Source organism: Haliotis rubra, unplaced genomic scaffold (genome assembly GCF_003918875.1).
Source record: "Haliotis rubra isolate DU_JTF1 unplaced genomic scaffold, ASM391887v1 Scf355, whole genome shotgun sequence".
Lineage (NCBI taxonomy): Eukaryota > Metazoa > Mollusca > Gastropoda > Lepetellida > Haliotidae > Haliotis > Haliotis rubra.
Genome location: NW_025767030.1, coordinates 1,074,103 through 1,086,552, shown reverse-complemented (window position 1 = coordinate 1,086,552; position 12,450 = coordinate 1,074,103). Strand labels below are relative to the sequence as shown.

The following is a 12,450-nucleotide window of genomic DNA, read 5'->3' as shown; positions in this document are numbered from 1 at the left end:
GCATATATCAAAAAGGTCAGTCAATGTTGATATTGACATCGACAATACCAGTGAACGGTAACAAACTCCCACTTCCTAACCCGTTATCTACTTGTGTGAACCAGTTTGAGTCCTGTGGATGACAAACCTGTGTTACACGGGTACGTGCTGCGATCCCCTCTCGTGCTACGATGTGAAACAGTGTGAGCACCCAGACTGTACTTTAGATGAACCAGTAACGCATACTCCTCTGAAGTCTTAGTAACAAATGTATCAATGAACGAATTGCGTTCCAGCCTCGTTTAAGCCTGGTTGTTACATTTGTTTGAGTGGCATTCTAGAAGCTGGTGGTATAGAGATGACAAAACGTTAGGGATATCATATGCTTGAAAACGGTATAAGAATCTATACTCAAACGTCGCCATTGTGAAAATAAAGATGTTGGTCATCCATAAAGTTTCGTCATCTCTGGCTGCTACACTTGGTTACAGAGAAAGTCACAATGTAACTGTAATTGTGTTGACATGAACAGAGAATACTGTACTCGTGGGATACCATGGAAGATAAACGAGTTCCGTCAACACGGTATCTAAATGATGTGTTAGTTTGATCACCCAATTCAAATGACACATGTAAATATATATCACAATGTATGTTTGTTCTTATGAAATACGTCGTCATATGAGCGAAATATTCTCAAGTACGACGTAAAACCCAATTTCACCTCACCTCTAATGAAATACATGTACTGTTGCAAATCCAGTAGCGTATGAATATTGATATGTACTTTTCAACGTTTACTAAAAATCAAGTTTTGATGATATCAAGCAATAATCCAGCAGATAAAGATTAAAATATGCCGGTACACGATGATAGGTAATCCCTACTGGACCTCAGTTTCAAGATGAACGAGCTGCAGCTCGCCTTCTCCCGACATCCTGTCTCCCAACAGCTGTTCAGGTTTGTTACTTCGTTATGTAACGTCTAACTCAGCAATATTCCAGCTAAATGGCGGCAGTCTGTAAATAATCCAGTATGGACCAGACAAGCCAGTGATCAACAGCATGAGCATCGATATACGCATTAGGGATACGATGACATGTGTCAACCAAGTCAGGGAGCCTGACCACCCGATCCCGTTGCTCGCCCCTTAAGGAATGCATGGGTTGCTGAAAACCAATTCTAACCCGGGTCTTCACGGGTTCCAATAGCACTGGATGTAATCTTGTGTGTTTTGAAATATGAGTTTATTTCTGTGATTTGCTGACGTTTCAATTTCGGTCAGATACTTTAATTTTGACATGTCATCTGAGTGATTATTGCTCACATGCCGTTTGTCATTGTCATGTCAGACCACAGACGTCACGCCATGTTGACTTTGGTTATCTCAACACATACACTCGATTAGATTATTTCCTTAAAAAAGGTCATCAGTAACATAGAGAAGCATACGCTCAAACATATGGACGATGTGAACATGTCTGTGTACACACATTAATCAAGGGTTCTTTGTTCTGTTACGCCCATTAATGATTTTATGAGCACTTCATTCAGTTTACCCTAACAGAGTTACTTCCCCCGGTGGAACTCTTCCGGAGGAGATAGACTTGTGATCCCTCACAACATGATGTCGTCTGCTTTCAGCAGCTCATAATTAGGAACCAATTACTGACTGACTGAGTTTAGTTTTATGCCGCTTTTAGCAATATTCCAGCTATATCACGGCGGGGGACACCAGAAATGGGCTTAACACATTGTGCCCATGTGGGGAATCGAACCCGGGTCTTCTGCGTGACGAGCGAACGCTTTAACCACTAGGCTACCCCACCGCCCCAGGAACCAAGTAACCAAGGTTAGGCAATTTCACAGTCCCCACAGTATAAGTTTTATTCCCTTTTATCTCTGTAAGTTTTTTTGCCAATTTCACTATTACTTTTAGTCAGGAAATGAGCATTAAATGAAATTTTAAATGTTTTGAACTTGTTCTGTGTTTTGTCTCCATTAGCAGAGGTCACACAGTTTTACTTCACTGAAAATATGATTTTAGATTTGAATTGCATTCTTGTTTCATATTAGAATGTCTAAATAGGCTTAAACATTTGTACAGTTTTATTTCAATGACCTTTTAAATTATCAAATCATTATTGATTTGTCTAGCCATTATTGTAGAACTAATTCGATCTTTTAATGTCCATTTCGGACTTTTATACAAGACTGAATAACTGGTCACAGTACATTCTTGCTATTAGGTGTGCTGTTATGACAGTAGCAAGGATCAACTTCAATATTTACATTTAACTTCAACTAAAGATAGTTCAAGTGCATGGAACAGCTGCGATCACTCAACACAACGCCAAATAGGGCGGGTCTCCTAATCTCAGGTCCACATTCTGATACCGCCCACAGCCTCGCGGTGCATTGCTAGGTTTCCCAGACGCATCAGCAAGTTTATACCTTGGGAAGTGATGTCAATGTGACGGCAAGGGAAGAAATATCTGTATAACACTGCACTGAAATAGAGGATAATGTCAGTTACGACTTAAAGCCGAGAGCATCGTCACCGTCAGTAAGAAGAAATAACTATCATCTAACACTATTGTTTTACAACAAAGATCAACAATATTACTCCTCACATCTCGGGTGTCATGGGCGCCAAGTCTGAAGCCAGTACCGCCGTTTTATAAGTACCGCCGTTTTCACTGGTATTAGGCAATACCATGTCAGGGACACCAGAGATGAGCTTCAGACAACGTACCTAAACATAGAATGTGACCTGGGCGTGGGAGGGAACGCTTTAACCACTCGGCCACCTCACCGCCTGACCGGCCACCTCACCGCCGGACCAAACCACCAAAGCCATGACACCAGATGAAAGGTGTGGATTCGAGGGTCTAAGAGATCAGATCGGACATATGTACCCAAGTAGCGTCTGCCACATCTGACCTACTAGTGTCATGTTGGGATGAACGTCATTGTTTTCTGATGCTACACTCATGTCCCAGAAGTCCAGGTAATACACATAGTGTGGTGTCTCTGAACCTCCACGGTGTTCACTGTGTAGTGTTGTAGATAGATAGATAGATAGATATTCTTTATTTCCTCCATAGTTTGAAGATTACAAAGTGTATGTATATTATACAGTCATATTAATGGTACATGATACAACAGAAATGCTCATGAAATAATTTATACAGGGTGGTAAGGTGAAATACAACAGTTATAAATATTTTTCCATTTACATACAGAATTTGAGACACATATTATAACATTTGCCCACACATCATAGTTTAGCTGGTTCTTTACATCTTTCGGTATTCCGCCAAGTAGAAATTTCAGAAATTCATCATCATCATCGTAGGTCCATAATTTTACAAAGATATTAACATCAAGTAAGTCACAAATTTGTTCAAATAAGACATTTCTTTCAGCAATATTAATCTTACAAGACAAAAAACGTGCTTTAAAAAATATCGTGCGCCACAGTGCCACATTCACATTCCTTTGACTGAATGGGAACAGAACCCAGTTTAATAAAAAACCAATACGTTTATAGTACCTTGGTCTGTCAAGCGCCAGTTGCCATAGTCGATTAACACCGTCCGATCTTATTGACTGATACCGTATCAATGACAGCCTTGACTGCATGGCATACTCTGCTGCTTTTCTATCACATTGTAAGACCTTTTCCCGTACCATTCTTGACCATTTCCTTTTACATAAAAATTTAGAACATACTACATATTGTTTAATTTCTTCCTGGATACCATATTTAGCTAATAATTCCAACATATGAAATATAGGAGATTTCATATCTCGTTTATGCTTTCTGCCAATCATAATTTCATTGTCATATTGCAAGATTCTATGTAAAAACAGCTGTTTAAAAGAAAACTTAATACTGCTGTTACATAATCTGCCAAGTAGCAACAGAGAACGTTGATCTATATAAGCTTGTAATGATAAAATACCAAGGTTATCCACAACAACTTCATTAGGCATATACCTATCAAAACCCTGCATCCTATTACAGAAATAACGCTGTGTGGTTTCCAACATATCATATTCTTCATTAGATAGCTTTCCCCATACACTGTATCCATATAGGCAGCATGGCAGTGTAACTCTGTCCCATATACGAATTGCAGCAATAGGATTTAATCCTCCAAAATGCAACCCTGAGTCATGGTTAATATTAATCATTTTTCTCAGTTACTCACAAACATTACCTGTTCTATTAACAGATGATTTGGAGGTAGTAAAAGACACTCCGGCATAAATAATGAATTGTGTTACAGGTACATGGATATTACAAAATAAAAGGTCATTGGGCGATACATTTTTGTTGTTACCAAACATCAATACAGCACTCTTACTTACATTATATTTCAGCTTCCATTTGTTTGCATAACATTGAGTTACGCCTAACAAACATTGTAATCCCTTGGGGTTGGAGCTGGTAAGGGTTGTGTCATCAGCTAACAATAAGCCGGGACATTTTCCCCATGGGAGGCATAATCCACAACTTGTTCTACTGAGATCATATAATAAATCATTTATGTACAGTGAAAAAAGCCACGCTGATATAACACGGACTTGCCCGACACCTTGTTTAACATGAAATTGGTTCGATTTGAACCCTGCAAAACCAACATATGAGTGCATAGACATATAAGATAAACGAAGGAGTCTCCACATTTTACCAGATATACCAAGTTTGTCTAATGTATTAAATAGACCATCAAGCCACACACGATCAAACGCTTTCTCATTGTCGAGAAAAGCACAGTATACTGGTGAGTTCTTTTCATTGTAATATGCAATGGTTTCAGTAAGTGTAAGCGCTGCCATCTCAGCTCCTGCGTGTTTTCTGAAGCCAAGCTGGAAAGGGTGGGGGAAGGAAGTGTTATTATCTGTCCATTTCTCAATTCTATCTAGGAGCAGACGTTCCAGGAGCTTACTCAGGGTAGATGTTAACGTTATGCCACGATAATTAGATGGATCCATTTTACTTTTGCCTTTACCTCTGTGTATTGGGAGAATTTCGCACGTGGCACGTACTCATATCGGATGATGGCATTAAACAAGGCGACAATATGAGTGATTAATGATCTCCCTGCGTATTTGATATGTTCATTGCTCAGACAATCTGGGCCCGGGGCTTTATTGTTTCTTAACCCTTTCACTGCATTTAGTACCTCTCTAAATGTAATATCACATGATAAGGGGGAGGTAGTATCATCTGCTTCAGATTATTTGGCTTCAGTTTCAGAAACATACTTTTCGCATTCATCTGAAAAAGCACTATCAAAGGCACTGTCTAAGTGGGGAATCGAAAGATGCTTGAAATATTCACCAAAAAAATTGCACATCCTTTCAGCATCTGCGCCTGTATTACCATCATATACTAGTTTGTTAATAGTACCAGAATCTCCTTTATACCGTTTACTTGCCTTAAAATATTCATGAATATCAACTTCTGCAGCTTTACAAACTTCATCAAATCTATTATCTAAAAGAGATTGTTTAGATTTTCGATGCTGCCTTCGAAAGATACGTTTTGCCTTTTTGTAGGATGCATAGGAACTATCATTTTGATTATGTGATTTCCCATTCTCTATCTAGAAACGTCTTTTGCAGCGCATATCATAATGAAGATCTTGTAAATCATTCTTTTCCAGTAAGGTTTAATATGTGGGTGGAATTTGGAAGAAGGGATATACATGATTGCAGATGCAGTAAGTACGTTTGTAATTGATTGATTATATGACTCAATGAAGTCGGCATTGGATGAAAAGTGGGAAGGGTTACATATATCGTTACAGAAATAACTTTCTGTTTCATAACGATATAACATATGCTCTGTTTCAGAGGCTTTCCGCCAACTTAATTTAGATCCACCGTAGGTAACATTTTGGGATTCTAAATCAAAACCTACTAGAATAGGTTTATGATCAGATACATTGTATGGAATAGTACAGTCAATAGTGTGACCAACTACGTTATGTAAATTGTCAAAAAGTACAAATACATAATCCAACATTGTTTTAACCTCATTACATTTTGTTGAGAATGAATACTTAGCCTCATCGTCCAAGGGTACAACCGAGAATATAGATCGTTCATCCAGCGCTCTCTGTAACAGACGAGATCTGGTTTTATTGTCAACACAATGACGAATGTCTGCATTGAAATCACCAGCAAGTATGGCCGTCCCCTGCAGTGAATATATATCAAATAGGTCCATCGTGTACTGTAACTGTTCTCGGTAGGCCGTGCATCTTGTACCACTGTCTGTATTCACGCAGTGTGGTGTGTCTGTACCTCCACGGTGTTCACTGTGTAGTGTTGTAGTAGGCCGTGTCTCCTTTCTGTATTCACGTAGTGTGGTGTACCTGTACCACCACGGTGTTCACTGTGTAGTGTTGTAGTAGGCCGTGTCTCCTGTCTGTATTCATGTAGTGTGGTGTATCTGTACCACCACGGTGTTCACTGTGTAGTGTTGTAGTACGCTCTGCCTCTTGTACCACTGTCTGTATTCACGTAGTGTGGTGTATCTGTACCACCACGGTGTTCACTGTGTAGTGTTGTAGTCGGCCGTGCCTCCTGTCTGTATTCACGTAGTGTGGTGTACCTGTACCACCACGGTGTTCACTGTGTAGTGTTGTAGTACGCTCTGCATCTTGTACCACTGTCTGTATTCACGTAATGTGGTGTATCTGTACCTCCACGGTGTTCACTGTGTAGTGTCGTAGTAGGCCGTGCCTCCTGTCTGTATTCATGTAGTGTGGTGTGTCTGTACCTCCACGGTGTTCACTGTGTAGCGTTGTAGTACGCTCTACCTCTTGTACCACTGTCTGTATTCACGTAGTGTGGTGTACCTGTACCAGCACGGTGTTCACTGTGTAGTGTTGTAGTAAGCCGTGCATCTTGTACCACTGTCTGTATTCACGTAGTGTGGTGTATCTGTACCACCACGGTGTTCACTGTGTAGTGTTGTAGTAGGCCGTTCCTCCTGTCTGTATTCACGTAGTGTGGTGTCTCTGTACCTCCACGGTGTTCACTGTGTAGTGTTGTAGTACGCTCTGCCTCTTGTATCACTGTCTGTATTCACGTAGTGTGGTGTCTCTGAACCTCCACGGTGTTCACTGTGTAGTATTGTAGTAGGCTGTGTCTCCTGTATCCCTGTCTGTATTCACGTAGTGTGGTGTCTCTGTACCACCACGGTGTCCACTGTGTAGTGTTGTAGTAGGCTGTGTCTCCTGTATCCCTGTCTGTATTCACGTAGTGTGGTGTCTCTGTACCACCACGGTGTCCACTGTGTAGTGTTGTAGTAGGCTGTGTCTCCTGTATCGCTGTCTGTATTCACGTAGTGTGGTGTCAGTGTACCACCACGGTGTTCACTGTGTAGTGTTGTAGTAGGCTGTGTCTCCTGTCTGTATTCACGTAGTGTGGTGTCACTTTACCACCACGGTGTTCACTGTGTAGTGTTGTAGTAGGCTGTGTCTCCTGTATCCCTGTCTGTGTTGACGTAGTGTGGTGTCTGTGCACCCTCCACGGTGTTGACGTACTGCCTCGGAGCCATGGCGTATTGGTGGTCGACGTAATCGTACGCTGATGTAGAGGCGTATACGTTTGTATTTGGGGCATCTGAAACAAATAACACTTCAAATGTTACTTCAAGTACGGAGTGTATTTTATGACAAATTTTCGTTTGCGTCACTCGTGTCCTAGCATGTTTAGTGTACAAAGCATTCTAGTCTTTTTGACTGTCTAAGTCATTCTCATTCTTGTTTTTTTGTGATAACATCATGCATGTAACACCTATAACAAGGCATGTTCCACACCTTTGGTCTTGTTCTTGTTGTGCGTCCACAGGGCGACGACAACGACAGTGACGACGCTGCCGAACACAGCACCGCCAACAGTTCCAGCTGCTACGTAGACGCCACTGGGGGAGGTAACACACGCTGTAAATGGGAAACAACAGTCACTATTCTGGATCAAAATTCGAATTTTGTTAGGGCTCAGGGCTCACGCTACCAGAACGAAATTACAACGAAATTACAATGAGTGAACGGTTTCCCAACACGTGGACACAAATATCTCCCCGAATCTGTTGTCGTGCTCTATGAATGAATACTACTGACATTAATGACAAACACCATAACAGTGTTAAACTGAGTAGATGTAACATTGCTCAAACATACTACACAATCTAAACAATAAACATAAAACAACATGGTAATCGTTTAAGTGTATATACTTTATTTTTATAATGTATGCAATTTCAAACAATGTGAAAACGTATCACTCCAGTTGTTTTAAGTCATTGCATATGTTTAACTGGTGCACTACACAACATGAAACAGTATATGTAACTCTGGTAAAGTTATACAACATTCTCGGTGTCTTCAATGATACTTAGTTCTGTGACAATCTTGTAGGTTGAGCTCCTGATTTCAGGAAGAGATATTGATAACTTTTAACAATTGATTCACTTTTCTAGTACTTTTTCTGTTATTATTATATGCCACATTTCTTTAGCGCCCTATATGACCTACTTCCAGATCACTCTAAGGCGCTTCACAAGTTGTTTTCCCCTCGATTATCGGATGTCAGTCTCAAACGTCACATTACATTATCAATCGCAACTCCCTGGGGCAAGTACTGTACATTAAGGGTAGTGACAACACTGAGAGAGTCTGCACACAGAGTTGACTCCGAGGTTTTTACACCCGGTCGCAGGTGGGCTCGATCCCGGCGCCTCAAGCTCGTTGGATCACCAGCCTGGCGCGTTAGAATATGTTTTTTGTTTTACTTGTACAGCAGATCTGGGTTTTATCTGAAGGTAAAGCCAGCGTCCGTCACGAGCCTACCTGGACATTGCTTTGTCGTTGTCACAGGGGAAGTACTGATGGACATACTAGTGTCACCTGGGGGAACTGTTGACGCAGACGATGATGATGCTGTTGTGGTTGTTGTAGAAACTGTAGAAACTGATGCAGAGTGTGTTGACTGGGGAACAGTCACATCTGAAGCAAAGGGGACAAGTTAATAAGTACCAAAAGGTTAACACTCTTCGTCTTAGTCACATTCTGTTAGTGAGCGAGTGAGTGAGTGGTTTACGTCATTAAAGGCACAATGTCACACAGTAGTTTGGCCTATATTATATATACTACAAACAAAAAGTATGGGAACACCCTACAATTTGATAGTCATATATAAACTTAAACGGACATACAAGTGTCACCTGGGGGAACTGTTGAAGCAGACGATGATGATGATGTGGTTGTTGTAGAAACTGTAGAAACTGATGCAGAGTGTGTTGACTGGGGAACAGTCACATCTGAAACAAAGGGGACAAGTTAATAAGTACCAAAAGGTTAACACTCTTCGTCTTAGTCACATTCTGTTAGTGAGCGAGTGAGTGAGTGGTTTACGTAATTAAAGGCACAATGTCACACAATAGTTTGGCCTATAGTGCGTGCGTGTGTGCGTGCGTGTGTGTGTGTGTGTGTGAGCATCCTAGGGCTGATAGTTAGTATTATTGAGAGAAAAGCATTATTTCTTTTTAGAGAAGTGTGTTGTGATATAATGCCTTATCACGGACAATAATAAGTTTCTGCCCTTTTGGTATCCCACAGAAATTTACTTAGTCAACGTGATAGCATGATTCGGCTGCTATTAAATCATTCACGTCTATAATACGTACAAAGACCTTGTGTGCATATTTTGCATTTGTGTACACTTTAGAATGTATTATTAGGGTAGAAACATGGCTCGTCTTCTGCTTGTTTTGGGCACTCTGACAGAAAATACACAAGGTCAAGTCAACTGTTGAAGTACCCCTGCGTAAAGAGCAGTATCCTTCATTTGAAACACCAGTCTGTTCATTTCCTTGTGACGCATTGGACTGTTCCTTGGCAAGCCTTACATTAATTTTTCCCTAATGTGTGTATGACAGTTACTTATATACCGCTGGCTATGTATATACCGCTGGCTACGTACATACCGCTGGCTACGTCTATACCGCTAGCTACGTATATACCGCCAGCTACGTATATACCGCCGGCTACGTATATACCGCTGGCTACGTATATACCGCTGGCTACGTATATACCGCTAGCTACGTATATACCGCTGGCTACGTATATACCGCCAGCTACGTATATACCGCTGGCTACGTATATACCGCGGTAACATTATTAATCAATATTAATCCTGTGGTAACATTATTAATCAATATATTGTAAAAAGAGTTCATTGTATGGATGGAGAATGATAAATAAAACACTTTTATTTAAATTTGAATTTTGCACTCATTTACCTTTGACCCCAATTTGTGACCTAATTAGGCATTTTTGAGCTTAGCAAACAACAGATTCGTATTCAGCAGGAAAAACTACCCTAGAAAATGCTATTTGCTGGCTTTTACTCAAAAATGCCTCATGCATCATTAAACGCCACATTTCTTAGAAATTTGACTAGACGATAAGCGGGTGTGTTGTGACAGGCGCTGACAGTCTAAGGGAGATAACTTTAGTTACCAGAAGTTAGAATTAATGCAGACACTATCAGTGAGTTGGGATATATTAATGTTGCACGGCAACTGGTAAGTAAATCTACATTATTGAAGCAGTTTTGTACATCTCACCAGGATATCTGGTGGTTTCAGATTATGTTGATGTACAGATATTGTAGAAACAGCCGTTTTGTGTCTGGTTACAGAATGTATGTTGTAAGAGGCTGTGCTGAAGATTGATCTTTCAGTTGGGGGAATGTCCAAACTGATGCATGTCTTGGGTGTTTATTTTGTTGTCGACCAACGGCTTGGTGCTGACAAATCTAATGATGCAATGTTGTTGCTGATAATGAACAAAGAAAACACAGCGCCTCACATATCGCCATCGTATTGCTCGTCTGACTGGCGACATTATCCACACACTGCCACCTGGATCCATTGTCTACGGCGGAGTTGATCCTGAGAGTCACATTGTGTTGTGTGGCATCACAGCTCACATTGACCCGACCTGACAGATACCTGTTGAAGATGTCAGGGTTGGCTACACTGGGACTGGAGGAACCTTGTGTTGTGATGAGGACAAATGTACCATCTCTCTTCCACTGTCTGTCTTGTCCCCCAGTTGTGTTTCTGCTGCAGATCAGGGTGAACAGTTCTCCGTCTGTCGCTGTCATGGGGGAACTTGTCAGGACTAAAGAACCTGATAAAAATCGCACATGAAAAAAGATATCACAATCTTATTAAACCCGGGGACAAAAATAAGTTAGTAAGTATAATGTGATGTACAAAAAGATAAGGATTACTCGTATGCTGTTCTGCATTACAAGTAAAGACATTTGTCCATACCGTTAATGTCATCCCACGACTGTCTGTTTTAGTCTTCCTGATTGAAGGTTATTTCACCTTCTCGAATGTTTCTGAGTACATAGACATTCTTTCAATATTGAGAAGTAACTACTAATAACATGCTGATGAATTTATAGCTGCAGAGCTAAAGTGAGTGAGTGAGTGAGTTTAGTTTTACGTCGCACTCAACAATATTCCAGCTATATGGCGGCAGTCTGTTAATAATCCAGTCTGGACCAGACAATCCAGTAATCAACAGCACGAGCATCGACCTGTGCAATTGGGAACCGATGACATGTGTCAACCAAGTCAACGAGCCTGACCACCCGATCCCGTCAGTCGCCTCTTACGACAAGCATATGCATGGGTTACTGAAGGTTCATTCTGACCCGCATCTTACACGGGTTTGCAGCGCTAAAGACGTTGATTTAGTTTTCTGTTACATTAAATCCGAATCGGGATTCGAACCCACTACCTTCATAAAGTACTCAATGATGTATTCCGAAATACAGCATGTGTTACATCTGACCACTTTCTGAAAGGCACTGTGTATTGCATCACCGTTGTTGTGAGTCGCATTAACACGACACTGCAAACATTGGATTGGAAGACTATTCTGCATGAAGAACATACACACAAGAGTAAGTGGTTTATATTACGATACTAGTATCAGGTAGCTCAACGCATATGTCAGGAAAATACTAGTCCGTTTAACGAGCACCCACCTACGTGTTCTGTGAAGCCAACGAATGTCAGTAGCATCATTCGTGAAATCCCATACATGACCATCATACAGTCAGCGTGGTCCGTCTGTAAAATACACAGCAGTTGCTCATCCATTCTGTTATTCTACATATTGGTGAGCTAGGCAGTTCCAATATTCCAGGACAGTGTCACAGTATGCACTCTCTTCTCTTATTTATTTCTGAAATAACGTTCTTTGATGTCAGCGTCTAAATCGCGTACTTTATATTACACACCTCTATCTCCCTGAGAGTAAACCTGTGTATACATGTAGCAATGACACAACACCCTGTAATCACTGTGTCGTTTATATTGACAGTAAACGAGACGTGTGTACACATGTAACGGATACTGATCAG

The 12,450-nt window shown here is 40.9% G+C and overlaps 1 protein-coding gene across 7 annotated transcripts in view; it reads right to left on the bottom strand.

Annotated features, from left to right (window-relative positions):
• The window catches only part of LOC124285217 (location of vulva defective 1-like), a 28,066-nt gene extending 15,855 nt beyond the window's left edge, over window positions 1-12,211 (bottom strand). Inside the window, exons 1-7 of one of the 7 annotated variants that reach the window (XM_046721409.1) lie at window positions 12,073-12,211; window positions 10,878-11,201; window positions 9,221-9,325; window positions 8,856-9,011; window positions 7,824-7,946; window positions 7,443-7,626; window positions 6,639-6,778 (exon numbers count right to left, since the gene is read on the bottom strand). In XM_046721409.1, the coding sequence (XP_046577365.1) occupies window positions 7,454-7,626; window positions 7,824-7,946; window positions 8,856-9,011; window positions 9,221-9,325; window positions 10,878-11,201; window positions 12,073-12,187 (996 nt within the window). In that variant the 5' untranslated portion in view covers window positions 12,188-12,211 and the 3' untranslated portion in view covers window positions 6,639-6,778; window positions 7,443-7,453. Of the gene's footprint in view, window positions 1-6,638; window positions 6,782-7,067; window positions 7,111-7,442; window positions 7,627-7,823; window positions 7,947-8,855; window positions 9,012-9,220; window positions 9,326-10,877; window positions 11,202-12,072 lie in introns of those variants that run through there. The other 6 variants (XM_046721408.1, XM_046721413.1, XM_046721412.1 and 3 more) reach the window with 6 other exon arrangements.
• Between the last annotated feature and the right edge of the window lie 239 nt (window positions 12,212-12,450).